The sequence below is a fragment of the Meles meles genome, chromosome 8 (assembly GCF_922984935.1).
Source record: "Meles meles chromosome 8, mMelMel3.1 paternal haplotype, whole genome shotgun sequence".
NCBI lineage: Eukaryota > Metazoa > Chordata > Mammalia > Carnivora > Mustelidae > Meles > Meles meles.
In genome coordinates, this window is record NC_060073.1 from 548,998 (window position 1) to 560,910 (window position 11,913).

At 66.2% G+C, this 11,913-nt stretch overlaps 2 protein-coding genes and 1 non-coding gene across 9 annotated transcripts; 2 read left to right on the plus strand and 1 right to left on the minus strand.

The window, feature by feature from the left end:
* Window positions 1-299: 299 nt before the first annotated feature.
* On the minus strand, window positions 300-6,586 carry PIDD1 (p53-induced death domain protein 1). Of its 6 annotated transcripts, none has more exons than XM_046016894.1 (16): window positions 5,904-6,586; window positions 4,808-5,150; window positions 4,060-4,473; window positions 3,621-3,830; window positions 3,420-3,549; window positions 3,113-3,314; window positions 2,903-3,028; window positions 2,585-2,764; window positions 2,356-2,503; window positions 2,085-2,220; window positions 1,856-2,006; window positions 1,623-1,746; window positions 1,430-1,548; window positions 1,207-1,353; window positions 916-1,022; window positions 300-680 (listed from the first exon to the last, which is right to left on the minus strand). In XM_046016894.1, exons 1-16 carry the CDS (start codon window positions 6,447-6,449, stop codon window positions 422-424), a joined length of 3,342 nt encoding a protein of 1,113 aa, XP_045872850.1. In that variant the 5' UTR covers window positions 6,450-6,586; the 3' UTR covers window positions 300-421. The 6 variants fall into 6 exon arrangements, with proteins under 6 accessions (XP_045872850.1, XP_045872847.1, XP_045872846.1 ...); XM_046016891.1 differs by having other exon boundaries at window positions 916-1,121; window positions 3,420-3,531; window positions 5,904-6,584; XM_046016890.1 differs by having other exon boundaries at window positions 916-1,121; window positions 5,904-6,584.
* Window positions 6,587-7,912: 1,326 nt separating this feature from the next.
* RPLP2 (ribosomal protein lateral stalk subunit P2) lies at window positions 7,913-9,761 on the plus strand. Of its 2 annotated transcripts, none has more exons than XM_046016898.1 (5): window positions 7,913-8,052; window positions 8,247-8,370; window positions 8,751-8,799; window positions 9,448-9,546; window positions 9,638-9,761. In XM_046016898.1, the coding sequence occupies exons 2-5, from the start codon at window positions 8,248-8,250 to the stop codon at window positions 9,712-9,714; spliced, it is 348 nt and encodes a 115-aa protein (XP_045872854.1). In that variant the 5' UTR covers window positions 7,913-8,052; window position 8,247; the 3' UTR covers window positions 9,715-9,761. The 2 variants fall into 2 exon arrangements, with proteins under 2 accessions (XP_045872854.1, XP_045872852.1); XM_046016896.1 differs by having other exon boundaries at window positions 8,014-8,032.
* On the plus strand, window positions 8,832-8,962 carry LOC123950200. The gene has a single exon (XR_006820190.1). It is a non-coding gene; the product is annotated as a small nucleolar RNA SNORA52 (small nucleolar RNA).
* Window positions 9,762-11,913: the final 2,152 nt, after the last annotated feature.

Below are 11,913 nucleotides of genomic sequence, written 5' to 3' on the forward strand. Positions count from 1 at the left end.
CTTGGCGGGGACTGATCGGGCGGAGCACCTGCCCACCACTTCGGGTGACGCCGGGCCCTGCGCACCCGTGACTTTGTATCCATGGCTGCTACACCGATGTTACTTTGTAGCTGGAGCTCCTCCCCCTCCTGGGCACGTGGCAGGAGGCAGGAGCAAGGGGGGGGGGCCCGAGGGGGTGTGTAGTGAAGTCTTTACACAAAGTCCCCTCCCAGCAGGGCCCAGGCTTCTGATCTCAGGCCACCCCTTGCCTTCCACCCCCTCCTCCACCCGACAAATAAACTGAACTCTGAGAAGCCGCCAGAACAGTACACACTTGTTACACACGGGGAGGTCCCTGTCCCCACACACAGGGCAGGTGGAAAATGGGGGCATCTGACCGTCGGCCAGGGTACATCAGGGGCCGGCCCCAAGTCAGTGCGGTCTAGGCCCGGGCGGACTCTGGGGACGGTGATGCCGAAGGCTCGGGTGGGGCAAGGTCCCTGGGGGCGAGGCTTGCGCGCTGGATGCTGTCCTTGTACTTCTGGCGGCCGAGCTCCAAGATAGCCCTCACCTCTTCGGCTATATCCAGCCGGTCGCTCTGCTCCAAGGCCCGCACTAGGAGACCCACGGCCCCGGGCTGCCCTGCCTGGCGCTCAGCCCAGGAGAAGAGCATATGACGGATCTGGCCGTCCAGGTCGTCCCTGGCAGGGAGAGGGAGAACAGTGCCGGAGAGGCCCAGCCGTCACACCCAAGGCTCTGCTCACCGTCCTCGGGGGACTGCCTGCTCCCTGGGTGAGCTGTGGCCGGACCCTCCCTTTCCTGCCTGTTTGCCCTGTCCCCACCCACCCTGGACAGAACTTCACCAGACTCACGTAGGCCTGGACCCAGGCCTGAGGCCAGTCCAGAGCCAGCATCAGGATACCTAAAGGGACTCACCGGAACTCGTGTCGGATGCGCTGCAGCTCGCGGTAGGGCATGCCCAGGTGCAGGGCCACAGCCGGCCAGTCAGTGCCCAGGCGCCCAGCCACGTTCAGCAGGTTGCTCTGGGTCAGGAAGCCAGTCTCAGCATCACCCAGGTTCAGAGGAGCCAGGGAGAGGCTCGCCCCCAGGCCCTGCTCTGACCTCTGGGACCCCCGCAGTCTCTGTGAGGAGGAAGGGGTGCGGTGAGCCCTGTCCTCTGCCCCCCGACCAGCCCCGGGCTGCCGTGCCGGCCCTGCCCTCCCTCACCCGTGCTGGTCTGCCCCCCACCCCAGGCCACACCGGCAGCTTGATGGGCAGAGTGGCCATCCACAGGGGGTCTGCGCCCTTCCTCTGCCGGGCAGCCGCTGCCTCCTCGGGCACCTCCTCGGGCACTGCTCCCCGGTAGAAGGACACCTAGTGTTGGGGTGACGTGGGTTCAGTGTTCTGGCCTCTGCCTGGCAGCCGGGGGCCCCCTCGGCCGCGGACCCACCTGGCCCCTCACAGCCTGGGCCTGCCGATCCAGGGCGGTGGTCACATACACCTCCTTCGAGTTCTTCAGGTGTGAGTAAAACACGAAGCAGATCCTGCCCTCCACACAGTCCGGGCGATCTGGGGGGTGGAGGGGCTCAGTAGGGAGCCTGGAGAACGGCCCCCAGCGTCCCCTCTGGGCGGGGGGAGCATACCAGCATCCACGTCGATACCCTTCTCGAAGGCAGCAAAGAATCTTTCGCCTTCGAACATCTCCACTGTGTCAGAGGGCTCGGGGCCTCGGTACCGGTCCAGCAGCCGCTGCAGGGTGGCGTCCACCTGGGGGGCGGGGGGTGGAGCAGCCGCTGGAAGGATCTCGCTGCCCTGAACCCCACGCGGCCCCCCTGCACCCCGACGCGGCCCTGCCAGAGCCCGGGCGCGCACCTACCCTGCGGCGGGGCACACACTGGAGGAGGACCTGCTCGGGGTCGCGGCGCCGCTGCAGCGCGATGAGGTTGACCTGGTGCAGCCGCAGGCGCTCCCAGGCCTTCCGAGCCAGGCCCCGCGCGCAGCTCTTGGTGGCGTGCCAGAGCCAGTACCTGCGAGGGCCCGGGATGAGCGCGGCGGCTCAGGGGCGCGCTGCGGGGCGGGCCGAGGAAGCGGGGCCAGGCACTGACCACGAGAAGTGTGTGACCCGGAAGCGAGCGTACAGGTGGGTGATCTCCAGCGCCACTTGGGCCGTGATGTCATCCCAGGCGGCTTCAGGAGGCGCCCAGTACAGCAGGTGAAGACAAGCACGATCCAGACTCAGGCCTGGGGACTCAAGGGGGCCACAGGCTGGACCAGCCGGGGCAGGGGCTCCCCTGCTGGGAGCATGGCCCCCTCCACCCCGTGGCCTTGCCTTCAGCCAGGCGACCCCCCCCCACACACACCCTGGCCACCTCTCACCTGTGACACCGGGGGGCAGAGGCAGCTGCACGGTGACAGGCTGGAGGAAGCTGGAAGCGCCGCGCTGGGAGAGGCAGAGGAGGGGGCTGGCCGCCGCCCCGGGCTCCTCGAGGAGGGCTCGAAGCTCTCTGCTGGCCACATGCACCACCTGATGCAAGCGGGGTGCCCGGGACACTCACCGTGGGGCTGAGGTGCCACCCACCACCCCCAGTGGCCGCCCTGCCCACACCTGCATGCGGACGTGACGAGGCTCATCGGTGGCACCAGGGGGGAATGTGACTTTGACCCCAGGATGTCCAGAGGAGCACAGCAATGTCCCCTCCGGTGGCACGAGGCAGGTGTTGGATACGGGACGTGAAACCACGAGGAACCACGAGAAGTGGAGCACCTGGCAGTGAGCCCAGAGCCGCTGGGCACAGAGGGTGGGGTCAGAGGGAACAGGGTCAGAGGGCAGTCAGGGTCAGGGCGGAACCACCCGGCGGGGCAGATGGAGGGGGCGCTCCTGAGGGCTGAGGGCTCCTTCCCGGGGAGGCCTGGGGGGCTTCACCTTGGGTGCCTCTTCCTCCAGGTGGGTCTCCAGGTCGCTCCAGCTGTCATCACTCAGGGTCCTGACCACCACCTCCCGGCAGCGCCGGGCCCGGGGGGGCACGAAGAGTAGCCACAGGCCCACCTCCTGCCAGGCCGGGCTGGTGTGAGCACTGGGGCCCATGCCTGGGCCCGCCTGCTCCGCCCCCCTCCCCGAATGCCCTGGCCGTGCCTGCTGGAAGGCCACCCCGTGGGGCCGCAGCTCCAGGACAGCACTGAGCAGGGCGTCATGGGGACCCAAGGGGACAAGGCGTGGCTCCGGCAGCCGGAGTCGATAGTGGATGTTGACAGGGTCAGCGGTGGCCCCAGCAGGAAACCGCAGGCGGACCCCACAGGCCAGGGTCACCAAGCAGCCTTGGGGAGTCACCAGGAAGCTGTGTGACAGGTGGGCATCAAGTCAGACAACAGAAGGGGTGTAGCTGCATCAGGCAGCCCGGGGAAACTCCAGAAGACCCCGGAGGCACGAGCACAGTGCTCACCCAGGGCAACAAGGCAGAGACGTGCGTCTCCTGCCCCCTCCTCCTCCCCGCACACACCTGTCCAAGTCTGAGTTCAGGAACAGTCTGGGCATTTCACGGGTCATAGGCGACTCTGGGCAGGACAGGAAAGCTGTTAGGAGATCTCTGGTTATCTGCGCCCTGGCCTGTCTGTGGGCTGACCCTTCCCAGCAACAGGCCTACCTGGGGCACTGTGGGGGGCAGGTAGAGCCTTGCCCAGGGGGTTCCCCTGAAGGCGCACAAAGGGGGCGTCCAGTAGCTCGGGGGGCACGTCCCGAAGCTGGTTGTCCCTCAGATCCAGTCGGGCAAGCAGCGGGAGGTGGGCCAGGCCGGAGGGCACCAAGGTCAGGAGATTGCTGTGCAAAATAAGGAACCGCAAGGACCGCAGCCCCACTGGGGGCAGCGGGCAGCTGAGGGGAGGCAGAGGACCCTCGGGGCCACTCCCCACTCTGGCCAGGGAGGGATGCCAAACAAGGGCCACCAAGGAGGACTAAGGCTCCAAGGTGGGCCAAGCCGGTGTGTGCAGGGGCCCCCATGGAGGACAAGAGTGAAAACCAGGCAGCGGCTAAAGGGCACTCCCCGTCCGGCCCAGGGAGCCGGGAGGGGCACGACTCCGACTTACCAAGGGAGATCGGCAGGCCCTGCAGCCGGTTGGAAGCCAGGTTGAGCTCGGTGAGGCTGCTCAGGTCTCCAATCTCTGGGGGCAGGGTGTCTAGAAGGTTCTCTGAGAGATCAAGGCGCTGCAGGGCAGACAGGGATCCCAGTGCTGGGGGCAGCGTTTGCAGGCAGTTGTGGCTCACAGAGAGAAAGGAGAGGGAGGGAAGGGCTCCAAGGGAATCCGGGAGCTCTGAGAGGCAATTGTAAGACAGCAGGAGGGTGCTCAGGCCACGCATCCGCGGGACACAGGCCGGCAGCGTCTCCAGGCTGTTGAAGCTCAGATCCAGGTGGGCCAAGCAGGCCAAGCCACTCAGGCCAGCGGGCAGTGTGGTGAGGAAGCCCCGAGAGCAGGCCCCCAGCACATCCTGCTGTTGTCCACCTAGAAAGCGGGAAATCAGAAGTGGCCCTCTGAGCCAGGACTGCGGGTTCCAGCTCAGCTTGGAGGCACAGATCTTGACCCCAACCGCAGTCGGAGAGGGACAGATGCAGACACCGGCAGACACAGGGACGCAGGTGCAGATCCCGTGGGCTCATTTCAGCTGACAGCTACCGCCCATGGCCTCCCCAGGGAGAGTACCCACCCTGGGGTCTGCTGGGAGACCCCACTGGGCGGCTGCAGCCTCCAGGAGCCAGGGTTCAGCCAGGTTCACCTTGTTGGGGGGGGGCAGGTTTGGGACAGGTTTGGGACAGGGCTGGGACCGGGTGGGGCTCACCTCTGAGGACCAGGGATCGAAGGTGCTGCAGGTTGGCTGGCACCTGGGCCAGGGTGGCCTCCAGCAGCCGAGAGTCCTCGTGGCCGCTCAGTTGCAAGAACTCCACTTCCAGCAGCTGCGGGGCCCGCTGGGCACACAGATGTAACAGACGGTGGCAGCCCCGGGGGTACAGGTGCAGGTTCAACCGGTTCCCAAGCACGAGATGGGGGTCCCCAGGCTCGCGGTCCACAGCATCCGCAACCTCTACCGCAGCACCTTCCGGAGCAGCTGCCTCGGGCTCCAGCCGCTCCGCCTCTGCAGCCATAGCCCACAGGCTGTCCTCGGGGGCCAGACATGTCCCAGCCTGCCAAACAGGCCTGCTCAGGCACGGCCTGGGGGGGCTGAGGAGTCGGGGGGGGGGGGGGGGAGGAGTGGGGGGAACGGGCCCGCCTCCTACTCAGGGCCATGGGGATTCTGGCTGGGGCGGGGGGAGTCTGGAGCTAGGCCAGCTGGTCCACAGAGCCCAGAGCCTCAGCTGGACAGATCAGAGTTGAAATAGGGCTGGGGAATGAGAACCCCAGGACTGGGAGGACGGCAGGCAGGAAGACCTGTGTGCAGAGGAGCCTGGAGAACCTGACTGGAGGGAGGAGGGAGAAAGGAAGCTTCACATCCCACTTGTGAAAATGTGAAGAGACCCAGGGAGCGGTCAGGCCATTCTGGCTGTCCACCCCCTCCACGCCCCCTCTGGGCATAAGCTTTGGGGTCCCGCCCCATCGCCATCCTTCACACCCACCAGCCTTGACCAGAGCTGGAGGACTCTTATCTACCACGTGGGGGCAGTGGCCCCGGCAAGGAAAGGGGTGATCGTGTCCATCTGTGTCAGATAAGTGAATGGCGGGGGGGAGAGCTGGTGTGTGAGCCACCCAGGGGCTGGGGTCCTCGCGATGGGACCCCACTTCCTGGCCGCTGGAGGAGGGTTCCCTCACGCTTCCTGTTCGCACCTAGGTCTGCTGATGAGGGCAGGGGTCAGCACATTCCAGGCTCGGGAGCCGGTGCTGGCCGGGAGAGCACCCCGCAAGCCCGCCGTCCCCACCGCCCGCCCGCGCCCCGCGCGTACCTGCGCTCGACGCTGGGCGCCGGGTTTCCGTCGGCGCGTTCCCGAGAGGACCGGGACTCGGGGTCCGGCCCGGTCAGGACGCCCCTTGTTCCGCAGGCGAAAGGGCTCAGTCCCTCCTCGCCCGCCTGCCCTCCGCCTGCCCGCAGGCCTGGAGACGCGGCCGCGGACCCCAACCGCCACCCGCCAGCCCAGCCGCGCTCCGCTTCCTGTTGGTCTGTCTGGGTCCGGCCTCCCTCTCCCGCCGGGAAGGCCCGCGTCGCGCGCTGCGAAACCCGCCCTTTCAGATTCCCGGCCCTCGGGCCCGCCCTCCTCCGGAGCCGAGCGTTCCGGCCCCACTTTGAAGGGAGCTGGTGCAACCTCCGGACGGAGGTCGGCTTTAGGGGCTGAATGGCCCGGAGTGTGCCTTTCCCCAGCGGGCCTCAAGGGCATTCTTCTCCAGGAAGCCTTCCTGGGCCTTGTCGGGAGACCTGGTCCCAGCTCCTGCGATCCTGCTTTCCTGAGAATCACTTTGGCCCAAGTGCCCCCGCAGTGGGCTTCCCCACACATTGACTCCTTCCAGCTTTGTCTGCGTCTCACAGGGAAGGAGGAGGCTCTGACAGGTCAGAGTTTGCCCGAGATCACATAACTGGAAAGGGCCAAGGCCAAGAACCTCAAACTAGGTCTCTCCAGGGAGCCTGTCCCACCTGTGCTCACCACTCCGCCCCAAATGAATCACGGGCACCCTCTTCTCCTCCAGCTGCCCCGGCCACTAGCCCTCCCACCAGGATGGGCGGTTCTGCCAGTCCTGCGTTCTCCCCAGCTCCTGTCACATTCAGTTTCTAAATTACTGCCAGAAGACTTTTTTTAAAAAGGATTTTATTTATTTATCCGTCAGAGAGAGAGACAGGACAACCAGGGGGAGCAGCAGGCAGAGGCAGATGGAGAAGCCACCCCGCCGAGCGAGGAGCATGACGCAGGACTCGATCCTGGAACCGGGGACCAGGACCCCAGCCGCAGGCAGACGCCTCCCCGACTGAGCCACCCAGGCGCCCCATCTCTAAAAAGAGAAACAATCTCAAGAATATCCCTCAGCTTTAAAAGGGAAGGGAATTCGGATACACGCCACCGCGTGAAGGAACCTTGGGAACGTTGTGCTGAGTTAAGTCAGAGCCCAAAGGATGTAGGCTTCCACGCGAGGCCACCAGAGGAGTCACCTTTCCTCCAGACAAAAATTAAGCTGGGGGTGCCGGGGCTGCAGCGGGGGGACAGGGAGTTCTCCAGCGGGACGGACGCACCTCGGAGGAGGGAAAGCAGTCTGGAGGCGGAGGCTGCGTCGGGGCAGCACCCGGCGGGCTGACCTGCCGCGTTACAGCACCCCGAGCACAGCCCTCCCGCGCACCGCAGCAGCCCAGCCCTGCCAGGAGGGTTTCCACTCTGCCCCACGTGTGAGACCTTGCGCAGAGCCGCTCCGCGCCGCGTCCACTACACGGAGGCGAGAGCGACGACGCCCGGGTGCTTCCCTGCTAGTGACGGCGCCCCACGGGCCGCGATCTGCAGCCGCCGCGGGGCCTCGGCGTCCCACCCTTCTGCCGGGCGCTCGCCGCACATCTTCCCTCCGGGGGTCGGTCGGCCGGGTCGGCCTCGTTTGTCCACTTTCGGGTGTCCTCGCTCTGGAACCGTGTTGCGGAGCAGCAGGGCCGGGCCGGCCGCGGGCTCCCGGGCACCGAGCGTGGATGTGTGGCACACGCTGGCGCCCGCGCGGGCGCGGAGGTCAGTTCGGAGCCCACGCGACCCCGCCGGGGAGCAGCCGTCGGGCCCGGGCCGCTCCGCTCCGCACCTCACCGCCGCGCACGGTCCCCGCGGGTCCCCGCCAGCCGCCAGCCGGGAGGGCCGGCCACGTGCACCCGCACAGGCGGCGCGCCCGCACTTCCGGCAGCAGTGCATCCTGGGGCTTGGAGTTCGCCGGCGGAGGCAGCCGGACCGCGCGGCTCGAAGGCTCCAGTCTCCGCGGCCTGGGCGCCGCGTGACGTCACTCGGAGGCGCCCGCTCGGCGCGGCGCGCGTGTCCCGGGGGCTTCTGGGTACTGGATTACCCCCGCCCCCCACGCCGGCGTCTTCCTTTCCGTCCCTGACGCCGCCGAGGTCGCACGCGTGAGGCTTCTCCCCGCCGAGTCAGTGGGCGGCGGGGCCGGGGCGCGGGCCGGCCTGTGGGGCGCTGGGGGGCTGTGGGGGACCGCGGGAGGCAGGCGGGGGGGGGCGCCGGCCGGGGCTGGGCGGGAGGCGGCGGCCGGAGCGCGCGCGGCCGGGCCGGGGCCGGGGCGGGAGGCCTCCGGGTAAGGCGGCCTGTGCTCTGCTTCCGCGTCAGGATGCGCTACGTCGCCTCCTACCTGCTGGCCGCCCTCGGGGGCAACGCCTCCCCCAGCGCCAAGGACATCAAGAAGATCCTGGACAGCGTGGGCATCGAGGCGGATGACGACCGGCTCAACAAGGTAGCCGCGCCGCTCGGCTCCGGCGTCCCCGCCGCGGGCTCACCCGGGGAAGCGCAGCCGGAGGTGCGCGCGGGGTCCCGAGGCGGGGTCCGGCCTGCTTCGGGGCGAGCTAGGGCGCCGCCCGTCGGGACTTCCTCCGCGAGCGGGGCTTAGGCCGAGTTGCGCCGCTGTCCTGCCTCGGGGGTCGCAGGAGTGCCCGGGTCCCCCTTGCAGCGCGTCTTCGGAGAAGCCACGTGCGGGTGGGAAGCCGCGCGCCGGACAGGGCAGGCCTGCGGGCTCTGGGGCGCCTTCTCAGGCGCGCCCCTGCGGCAGCCCTGCGCCGGCTGGAGAAGGCGTGGACGTGGGTCTGCGGTGACGGCCGCTTGTTGTGGTCACTCTAGGTCATCGGCGAGCTGAACGGGAAGAACATCGAAGACGTCATCGCCCAGGGTGAGATCGCCTGCGGCCGGCTTTCGTTGTCAGCGTCCATCCTCATGCCCGCGGGCCAGCCCGTGGCCCGCCGGGTTTCGCTTGTGGACCAGAGCACTCGAGAAGCCCCGCCCAGGGCCGGCCCGCTTCCGTGGGCTTGCGCGGGGGGCGCTTCTGGACAGCCGTGGTGGCGGCGCAGCTCTCGGGGAGGGGCTTGGAGCACAGACTGGGGCCGCTGCGCGGGGTGGCCGCGGGCCCTGCCCCCCTGTGCTGGGCACATGGCTTCCTGGTGACAGGGCTGAGCCCACGGGAAGTGTGTGGAAGCTGTACCGTGGGGCCGACGGCGTCCCTGTGGGCTCAGTGAGGCAAAGCCAGCTCTGCCCGCAGCCCTGTCTGAGCTCCCTGATGAGGACCTGGACCCGCCCGCAGGCTCCGTCCCTGCCCGGATGAGACCATGGTGGGGTGCTGTGGCTCAGTTTTTTGGGAGGGATTCACGGAAGCCGAGTTTCCACATAGGGAACGCGAAGGGCCCGGGGTGTGTGTTTGGCACAGGTGGGAGAGCAGAGGAGCTGGTCACTCTGGCCCGTGGCGATGGGCCTCCATACGTCACACTGCGAGTGGCCTTCAGGCGGAGCACCTGCTCTGCTCTGACCTTCCTGACTTCCGTAGGGATTGGCAAGCTGGCCAGCGTTCCTGCTGGTGCGGCCGGCGCCGTCTCTGCCTCCCCAGGATCTGCTGCTCCGGCTGCTGGCGCCGCCCCCGCCGCAGGTGAGTGGGGGATAGGGTGGGGTCGGGGCCGGGACCGCGGCTTGCAGGCTTGCACCGTGGGCCTTGCTCACTGCCCCCTTCCTGTCCGCAGCCGAGGAAAAGAAAGACGAGAAGAAGGAGGAGTCGGAGGAGTCAGATGACGACATGGGATTCGGCTTGTTCGATTAGGTTTCTGTTAACCCCCATCCGCTGGCAAATAAAACCCTTTTTGTGTATCCGTGGAGTGGCTTGTGAGCGTTTTGTGAGAGTGTGGCCGTGGTGTAGGCCGGTGGGTGGGCCTTCGTCGCAGGAGAACCAGAGCTGCTCCTGCTGAGGTGGAGTTCGCGGGGACGAGAGGCTCCTGCGGAAATGGGTGCCTGGGAGGGGACAAGAGCCTTCTGGGGCACAGTCCTGGCTATGGAGGACAGCCAGGGCCTTCCCAGAGTGAAGCTTTTGGGGGACATACTGGAAAACTTTAAAAACAGCCTTGGGTGGTCTCCACTGCCCCAAGGTGGCTGTGGCAGGTGGAGGCCAGCAGTTCTCCTGGGACTGGCGGCGTCATTCCCCAGTTGCGGGAGAGGAGAGGAGGGTGGTGGCAGGGCCTGCGGGATCTAGAGGTTTCTGGGCAGGGGTGGGTCGAGTTCGTGTTCAAGCTCTGCTTTAATCTTGGAGCGGCTCAGCCCCATAGGTCCTCAGTAACCCAGCCATCTGGTGGCCGGGGTCGATGTGGAAGTGGCTTGTAGGGAGTGACGTTGGCCACGTGGCCATGAAGTCCTTACGGGGCAAGCCTGCTAGGGCCTCTGCTGCCGAGCTCTGGCCAGGATGGGGGGCAGAGTTCCTCCCGCTGCCCATCCAGCCACCGTCCTGGGCCTTGGGTCCTCTGCCCAGCAATGCCAGCCCACTCAGGAGACACTGCTCCCCACAGTGGAGCCCTTGGGCCAGCATGTGGTGTGTGCCTCAGGTCTGAGGAAGGACCTGCTGTTGGTGAGCTGTTCCGCAGGGGGAGAGCACAGAGTGTCACAAAGGACAGCTGGGGGGTGGTTGGGTGGGGAGCCAAAACCTGGGGTAGGGGGACTGCGGCATAGGAGTGTGCGTGGGATGTGGAAAAGAAGCCCCAAGACCCTCTGGTGGGTGGGACATGGGCCCAGAGGGAGAAGTGAGCACCATTGCCAGGTTCTTTTTTTTTTTTTAATTTTTATTTTATTTTTTTGACAGATAGAGATCACAAGTAGGGAGAGAGGTAGGCAGAGAGAGAGAGAGGAGGAAGCAGGCTCCCCGCCAAGCAGAGAGCCCGATGCGGGGCTCGATCCCAGGACCCTGGGATCATGACCTGAGCGAAAGGCAGAGGCTTTAACCCACTGAGCCACCCAGGCGCCCCTACCATTGCCAGGTTCTCAGCAGCACGTGCTGTAAGAGGCTAATGTTGATGGGGGTGTGGGGGGGGTGTGGGGGTGTGGATGCCCAAGGACGCAGGGGGTGAGGGGATAGGGCTTCCTGGAGGGGAGGACCCTGAGTCCATGAGCAGACCTTGAAGTGAAGGGCCGTGTGTGTGGTCAAAGGACGCCACGGGAAGGGGAGCATAGCACCCGCCAGAATGATTACGCAGCAAACACCAGGGCTGCAGCAAACACCAGGGCTTCAGGGCTTCTTGTCCACGCTGGCTGGGAGGAGGGGAGGCAGGGTTCCTGGAAGTGCTCTTGTGTTCCTGCTCCAGAGCAGACACTCCCAGGAGGCTGGAGGGAGGGCTGTGTACCCAAAACAGCTCAGCCCTGGTGTGGAAATAGGGGCAGAGGTCTCCCTGCACTGGGGCAGCGCCATCCTTCAAGGCCCCAGTCCCTAAGGAGCAGGAAGGGCGGGGACCCTGGGTTCTTGGAGCAGGTCAGGGAGGACCTTCTTAAGTCCCTGGCTCGGCCTGCACCGCCCAGCTCCCCTCTTGGTGGCCACCCTGGTGAACCCCCGGACTTCCAGGGCAGCCTGGAGAGTCGCCTTCATTCCCCACGGGCAGCAGCACCAGGGACTCAGTCTGTAGGGGCCCTGATCATCCTGGTGCGGGCCATACTCTGCACTCGACATCCATCCAAAGCACTTGGGGGATGGGATCCCCATGTACAACAGGTCAAGTTTGTCTAGGTCAAATTTATTTATCTTTCTAGTTGTTTTTAAATTTTAGTGTTTTTTGAGGATACAATTGTTTTTGTTTTTGTTTTTTAAATTTTATTTTATTTGAATTCAATCCAATTAATTAAGGGCGACTGGGGGGCTCAGTCGGTGAAGCCTCTGCCTTTGGCTCGGGTCATGATCCCAGGGTCCTTGGGTGGAGCCCTGCATCTGGCCCCCTGCTCAGCAAGAAGTCTGCTTCTCCCTCTACCTCTGGCCCTCCCCACCACG